The sequence below is a fragment of the Ochotona princeps genome, chromosome 6 (genome assembly GCF_030435755.1).
Source record: "Ochotona princeps isolate mOchPri1 chromosome 6, mOchPri1.hap1, whole genome shotgun sequence".
NCBI classification, from domain to species: domain Eukaryota; kingdom Metazoa; phylum Chordata; class Mammalia; order Lagomorpha; family Ochotonidae; genus Ochotona; species Ochotona princeps.
Window position 1 is genome coordinate 21,725,254 of NC_080837.1, and position 8,045 is coordinate 21,733,298.

General features: G+C 43.6%; 1 protein-coding gene across 3 annotated transcripts; it reads right to left on the reverse strand.

The window, feature by feature from the left end:
- Positions 1 to 2,839: 2,839 nt before the first annotated feature.
- Positions 2,840 to 7,813, reverse strand: GCNT3 (glucosaminyl (N-acetyl) transferase 3, mucin type). Of its 3 annotated transcripts, none has more exons than XM_058665760.1 (3): positions 7,435 to 7,813; positions 6,066 to 6,245; positions 2,840 to 4,617 (listed from the first exon to the last, which is right to left on the reverse strand). In XM_058665760.1, exon 3 carries the CDS (start codon positions 4,561 to 4,563, stop codon positions 3,244 to 3,246), a length of 1,320 nt encoding a protein of 439 aa, XP_058521743.1. In that variant the 5' UTR covers positions 4,564 to 4,617; positions 6,066 to 6,245; positions 7,435 to 7,813; the 3' UTR covers positions 2,840 to 3,243. The 3 variants fall into 3 exon arrangements, with proteins under 3 accessions (XP_058521743.1, XP_058521742.1, XP_004578091.2); XM_058665759.1 differs by having other exon boundaries at positions 7,249 to 7,813; XM_004578034.2 differs by lacking the exon at positions 7,435 to 7,813 and having other exon boundaries at positions 6,066 to 6,376.
- Between the last annotated feature and the right edge of the window lie 232 nt (positions 7,814 to 8,045).

The following is an 8,045-nucleotide window of genomic DNA, read 5'->3' on the forward strand; positions in this document are numbered from 1 at the left end:
CCACATGTCATAATGTGACACAGCCAGGGAAGCCAGGAAGCTCAATTAGTGGAGTTGCCCTTCTCTGACTTTCAGCCTCCAAAAACTAGCAACCACATAAGCTGCTGCTGTTAGGCACCCAGTGCAGGTATTTTGTTACAGCAACAGAAACTTACAGACACAGGTTGTCATCAGATGATGGCACATTCCATCAGTTGGTCAACACCGGGGCAGCATCTCTAACCCAGACCTCTTCCCTGAATTAGACTTCTGTTTGCATCTGCCTCTTCAGCTTCTGCACTCAAAGGGCTGGGAGGCACCTCTGCCTTTATATAATCAAAATCAAAATGATCATTCTTTAAAAATCCACTCTTTTTGTTATGCATTTATTTTCACAAGTACCATAGTTTGAAAACAGCACAAAGTGGAGCATGAAACTGGCTTTGTCTGTAGATAATTTGGTTGACGACATGTTCAGATTATTGTCCCTGTAAAGAAAACAGTAATAAAAAGTTTAGCTATGATTTTCGTAAAATAAAGGGGAAATAAGGTATGGTTTTCATAAAATACAGGGGGAAAGGCCACTGTTAACTGATACATACATACATACGTACCCACAAGATTTCAATCTAAGAGTTTTCTCCTTTTTTTTGCAATAACATTTTAAATTTATAATCACAGGCTTCATCCTCCACTAAATAAAGAATTCACAAGTAAAAAGCAGAAAGCCACTGCTCTAGAGGAGTACACACAGGGGCGATCAACAATATCAAATCCCAAGCTGTCAATTTCACATTTAAAAAAATTTGTACTCTTTCTACATATGTCATTTTCATATTAAAAAATTTTGGACACTTTCTATATATTAACTACCACAAATCAGGGACCCATTATTTTACAAGCTTTCCATTCATCTCTCTATTAGACAAAAGCCTTGAGGGGTCATTCTTGGCTTCTCCGTTTCCCTCATATAGTCAATCTGTCAGCAAGTCTTCAAACTGAATGTTCAATAATATGTTTTGAATCTGACCACTTTAACTTGTACCGTACCCCCCTGGTCCAAATCATTGTTCCATAATGACTGGGATACTACCTTAACCTCCCTGGTTCACCCTCTCCTTGTGCTTCATCTGTTCCATGCACCTGCCACAGTTATTCCCTTAAAATACGATGTTTATAATGGCAGTCCCTGCATAAACACCTCAGTCAAGACCAAATCCATATACTGGCTTTACAAAGGGCTTCACAATACACCCTCCTGTGTTGTTCCATTTATCAAAGCTTTCTTGGGGCACTCCAGAGACATGGTAGGGAGTTCCTGCTTCAGTGCCTTGCAAGTCTTCCTACTTAACCTAGGGTGTTGTGGTTCCCATGGGTCATCCCTTCATATCCTTCAGCTCTTCCCTTGAATGTCACCTGTTCACTGAGGGTCTTCCAGAAAGCCCTATTTAAAATCTTGAACATCCTCCCACTACAGACAATCTATAGTCTCCATCAGTCCTTCCTTCAATTCTTAATACTTGTTATCTTCTAATCATATTTACTCCTTTATAATTTGTTTCCTACTGGTATGCAAGCAGCAGGAGTGTGAGGATTTTTGCCTCTTTAGTTGACTGCTGTATTCCCAATGCCAAGAACAGAGCACTCTTGGATACTTTCCTGCTCCCTCCCAACGCCTGCAGAAGGCCAAGAACACTCTCAGGGGATGTATAAACAGACCATACAAAGCATGCTCCGTGGTGGGGTGGGGAGCGAGGTGCAGAGGATGCAGGGTGACAACACAGGTAGGTTGGTGGATGCAATTCTCATGTCCAACAACCTTACAGAAAACAATCACTGAAACAGCAGCAGAAAATCCAGCACGTCAGATGTAGTTATGACCATGTCGGTCTCATGGAATGCAGAGAAATTTGATGGTGAAGAAATCTGAGGGTGAGGAACCCCAATCACATATTTACACATAATGCTGTGTTCATGGAAATAGCTTTCTAATTACACATGGATCTGTTAAACACAGCATACTGCATGTAGAAGAGCATTCAAAGAGCACTGCCTGTGTTTTTACAGTGGCCCTGACCCATTACAGAAGCACATGACTGAAAGCTAACACTTATCTTGGGAGCTTCAGAAGAGGAACTGTTCCAGTGAGAAATCTTTGGTACCTACCTTGAGGAGTGTTCACACATTTGTGTGTACATTCATACATTTACACACACACACACAGATATATACATCGATTTACTTACACATTGTACCTTTTTCTTGGGGGGGGGGGAGACAATCTGCTAAGTCATGTAGTAACCCTTTGACTAAGTAAAAAATTTTAAGAAGGGTAAACATGAAATAATCAAATATCCCGGTTGTGCGGAAGAGTGCTAGTTTATTTATTTATTTTTGTTTCTCAACCTAATTGTTAATGCTATGGTCACTCCTCTATCCAAAATGTGTTTCAGTTTGAACAATAAACTATCTGTGACTTTACCTAAATGGCTATTATCTCGGTTATGGAATGTTAAACTTTGGCAATGAAGCTGGCAAAATTAGTGCTGTAATTTGCCAATAAGGATACGGGTGGTCAAACTGGTTAAGTCACCCTTACAGAAAAGTCATGAACCTGGCAACGAATAAAATGAACAGGGGAACTTTCAATAATGCAAAAAAATCTGCTCTGTTCCTCCAAATACTTGTGGATTTTCCATTCATTCAGCTTGCCAGGATCACTTTGAGATAACAGAAAATCCTCCTGCATTCCAGTAGAGAATTTAAATGTTACCAATAACCATGAGAAAGGTCTCACACATTTTATCTGTTCATATTTATATTATCTCCGCCTTGTTAGATAAAAAAGTAGAGCTTGGGCTTTGCATCAAAAGTATTTATTTAAAAATAAATACAAAAAGGAAGACATTCATTCCATCCAAGTCCCCCTCCTACTATCAAACCTAGCATTGTTAGGGGCAGTGCCCCTCATAGAATTGAAAACCTGATCCCAAGCATTCAACAAAAATCCAGGATCCCCTGTCACACACCTATCCTTTCACCTCCCATTTAACAGTAGTTCTTATTCTTACCCGGTGAGGAAGTCAGTGAAGGAACTGCTGTGGATAAGGGCGAGCGAACAATCAGCAGTCACCCAGGCAGCACAGGTGCCTACCTGCACCCCTACAGTACAGCCCCTGTCTCCTAGGGGCAGCCCTACTCTCCCACCCCAAACGTTCCCAGCAAGTGCTGGCCCATTTAGACATATCCCTACCACCGTGTGTCTCAGAGTTCAGTCTCATAGATGGCCTTATGACGGAGGTACTCTTCTAAGCACTGAAGAACGTTGTCATCCACCTTTGGGTCAAATTTGTTGGCCAACAGGTGATGGTTCTGCAATAGCCAGTGCAGGTCCCCAGCCCCATAAATACAGACAGCCCGCTGATGGACTCCAGAGCAAGGTGCATAAGGCGCCCCCTTCTTGACATCTCCCTCGTGGTCCTGCCACTTGACAAGTCTGGCAATGGAAGTCATGTCTGAGATGTCATACTTGCGGTGCCAAGGGGTGAAGCCAGGCATCCATGGTGCACGCTGCAGCGTTGCCCAGAGGTGTTCGTCTGGGCTGTAGGTATCTTTGACCCACTCAATCAGTTCTTGAGATTTGGGGTTCTTTATGACATGTTTTATGAAGTCTCTAGAAGCCACAAAATAGGCATTTCCCGTGAACATAGTTATATTATAAGGCGGAGGGTCTTTCTTCCTGTTGGTTATGTACAATGTGTCTTTCACTTCATAGTGATATTTCCAGCGGTGCCTTTTGCCTTCAGTAGGCACCTCTGTCTCCATACTATTTTTCCCATTCAACAGTTTGAAGGCCTGGACCATTTCGGCGTTCGTCTTTATAGGGAAGTCTGTACCGCATGTGTTCAGAAAGTATTTCCATGGCACCGGGCTCTGTAGCAAGTCTTCCATGCAGTTCAGGTCAGCCTGTACCCGGAACCAGGAGGCATAAACTACAGACACTAGCTTACTTGCTATGAAGACATTGGGGAAGCATGAAGTAATGGCCTCCACAGCTTTTTTGAAACTTTCGGGGGATTTGGTATCCACATGGACACAGTATATGTTCTGAGGGGCATACAGAGCTCGCAGCAACCTCTCAAAGTTTTCAATCTTCTCATGAACCACCATAGAGTAGGCGATTGGGAATTCCAACTCCTCTTTGCTCAGTGGGAACTGGATGAACTTCCTCTCCTCCTTGAAGCGCTCGCAGTCTCTGGTCAGTTCGAGGTAGTGGTCAGGTGTGAGAGGTTCCCGCTTTTTCTTGACCTCCAGATTATTCAGGACAGCTTGGATCACTGCCTCCTGGTCCCCGCGGGTGATCCCCGAACAGTTGATGGTGCCTTTTGCTGGCAGCTTCAGGGACCTGTACAAGATGTCCCTACAGTACCGGCTTCGAAAAGCCTTGGAGTCCAGGTCCAGGTGCTCAAAGTCACAGCTCCATCTGAGAGAGAATCTGAGTGAGACGATGGCCAACAGCAAATAGCACCCCAGGACCCACAGGTGACACCGACGGCAGAGTTTCTTCCACTGAGTCATCTTCATGGGATGGGAGAGTAGTGGAGTTTGGACACAGGGAAGGAGGAGGAGGTTGGAACCCTTTGACAGAACAAAATGCCTCTGATTATAAACAGTCCTAGGAACATGAGGGTTTAACTCCAAATTGAAGGCAAATGTATATTTATCCTCTGGACAGATACCTGCAGTAAAACCCTGCTTACAGCATCTTACACCTGGCTGCATGATGGAGATCTAGAAATTAACCCTACCAACCAGCTGACAGCCCTGACATCAGGATTTGGCTCCACTCCAACCACGCCAATTGAAAGGAAAGTAGAACTGAGCAGCTACTGACATAAAGATGTAATGAGCAAGAGGAAGTCCCCACCCTTCATTCCTCATTCTTCTTCCCACCCATTACCATCCTAAAAGGTAGATATTATATGGGGTCTGGAATTTCTGACTGAACCGGAGAAAAATAGCGATGAAATCCAGACTCAGCACCAGGGCTAGCAATCTTGAAGTCTTCTGACAAGGAAAACCACATTTACTTGGAAATTCACATATTCAGATACTTTTTACCACATGTAAATGTAATTCATTGGTCTGATGACAATATACAGCTACCCTCTTGCAAAAAATATTCTTGAGAATGTACAAGCAATATTAACCCCCAAAAAAGTAATCATCACACACTTCAGTAAATTCAAAATAGATGCATGTAGGGACACAAGCTGCTGCTGTATGTATATAATATTTTATGAGTGCCTGCTATGAGCCAGAAGTACTTCTTTACTCATCCCATTTAATCTTCACAACCAGTGTGAAATGTCATATGATAGGCTTCTTTTATAGATTAAAATCAGAGGTCAAGGAACTTGTCAATTATCACCTATGTTCTAAGAATTATACAAATGAAATCTGGGATTATTACTACCCTTTTCCCCTAACTTTTTGTCTGAAAATCTACCGTTTGTTCCACCTATCTTTAAAATAACACTGAGAACTGACTACTACTAAAGAGAGTGAGACACCAGAAGACCTGAAAAGGTTCATGGAACATGGAACTAAAATTCATTTTGATGTAATAGTTTTCTAAATCCAGGCATTATTTTTTATATAATTATGTACTTCTATGAACTTTCTGATGCTCTTACTGTAGCAGGAAAAAACCCTAGAAGAGAGTTCAGGCTGTGACAGATATTTCCAGCAGTAACTACTTTCCCTTGTTGTACCTCTTCTGTTTTTGGTTGATAGTGAGGATAATTTTTAAAATTTTTATCTTAAATTTTGAATTTTACGGTAAAATTCTGTATAGTCTGAGATTCCCCTCCCTCCAATTCCCACCCCCTGACTGATTTTCCCCATACTGTCCAACAGTACATTCCTTCCTAAGGAGTTACAGTTCTATCAGTCTGCTATCTAAGTGTGCCCTGGCAATGCTGGTTGTACCTCTTTCAAAGCCTCAGACTGTATCCTCTTTAACAACAATTTGTATAGAATTCTAGGAGAAATAAAAATCCAAAGTTACAAAACAAAAGTCTCACCTTTATGTCGTCCTGCTTTAGGAAGATCTCTTGCCAGGATGTGACTCTGTTTGCAAATGAAGACTAGCTGGGTTCCACAGAAGTCAACTGGAGATCCTATCTCCTCATGTTCCAACTCTCCAAAATGTATTTTTCCTATATTCACAAGACATCCAACTGTCTTGGGTTCCTCTCCAGTTTCTGAAAGTAGAGGGCAGCGTGTGGTTGTATCACCTACCACTTGGCTTGCTACTCTCAGATAAGCAGGAAAACTCAATACACCATCCAGGAGCATACTCTCCAGCATGACTCACTCAGGGAAGTGAGGGAGGTGGGGAAAAAAGAGTGCTGACCATATCTAAGAAGGCAAGCAGGAATTTCAGCCAGGACAGCCCACTGTGGAATCTGTACTCTGCTGTCCCGAAACGACTCCTAGTCACCTGTCCACATCACAGCAGAACTCACGACTTCTTCAACCAGGAGGGGCAGCAAGACACAGCCGTGGCCCTGCCTTCTTTCTATAACCCCACTGTCATGCCTCCTGTTCCCTGAACATTACACCAGTGAATCACTACAAATACTCAAAGTTTTTCTTTGGTCATTTCATTTCAGCAAAAAGGCAGATCATGGAAACCAGAATTCAATCACCAAAGACAAGTCCTAAAAAAAACCAGTTTATCTGTCTTAGCAAGACTGCTAGCCTTAACTTCAGAAAGTCTCACAAGAGCTCCAGAGTTCGCCTCTCACTGATGTCTAGAGTGTAGGGTTCTCAGGAATCTCAAGACTGGACCTTCAAGGAAAGGCCCAAGGAATGGTTTCAATGATCCTGCGCAGAAAATGTCTTTTTTCAAAGCTGCTCCAGCGCTCCACTCCCAACCAGTCCTCCAATAAAGCAGCATTCCTGGCCAAACGTCTGCACACAGGAAATTTAATATAAAGAACTTTACTAGATATCAAAAGGAGGTAAGTGAATTGAGGTGGAGCATCCCTAAATTATTAGAGGAGAACCAGCTGTTAGAAGAAGCTACCCATCTGGAGGCTGTGGAAATTGAAAATTATGACATTGAAAATGTGGGAGCAAGGGGCCCACACGAAGCTAAAACTCAGAACCCCCAAAAAGAGTTCAGGCCAAGGCTGAGATCTGACACGAAAGCACAACCCCCTAGATACAGCCACACACGCGGGAGGCAACAGGGATCCTTACTGCAGGCTGGCTCAGAGCAGCTACATCAAAGACCCGCAGCCAGAAGGCGTGAGCAGGCGTTGGCATGGAGACGCTCAGAGACAGGAAGTGGGCAGAAGGCAAACAGGAAGTCCCACTTCTTGCTTGGAGATGCCTGCTAGAGAGCTGCTGGCAAATCAGAAGCGAGGTTTGCAGAGTCCCACGTACACTATCGCATGGGCTTCATCCGAATCCTGGTGGTCGAGAGACCATGTTTGCCTGCGGTTGCCTTCTCCGTGTACGAAGTGCTTACACTGCTGCTGCTTCTCGCAATGGAGGGAACTGAGAGGGTTTCGCTTGCTTTCTGTGTTAGAAGTCACGGCATCACGGGCAGGAGAGCCATGTCGTGTCTTCTTGTGCCTCTCTAGGCGGCACTCCCAGGGCTCCATCACCTGGCAGCTTGCTGTACTTGGCCTCTCTCCGACTGTTCATGGCTCATCTCCCTGGGAGAAAGAAACGTTCAAGCGGAAGTCTGGGCTCCCATGTAGAACAATCCCTTCCAGGGCTTTACGTCTGACTTAACTATGGTGGGTGGGGCCTCAAGTCCTACTGTTCTCCTAAAAAGCGCACAGAAAGTATTTCAGTAAAGAGACATTTTAAAGGTGTTTTGGCGGTAACAAGGACAGGTGTGTCCACTCTTAATGAATCTATGCTTTAAAGCCTTTCAAAATGTCTTGTTGAGAGTGCAGAACTAGCTCTGAATTCTGGATGTGCCACTTCCTAGCTGTGTGATCTTGAACAAGTCCTTTCGTTAATCTACGCTTCCATGGCTTTCTTTG

What these genes read in the sequence shown, in the direction of transcription:
- GCNT3 (XM_058665760.1), bottom strand. Translation starts at nt 4,563, where the DNA reads ATGAAGATGACTCAGTGGAAGAAACTCTGCCGTCGGTGTCACCTGTGG.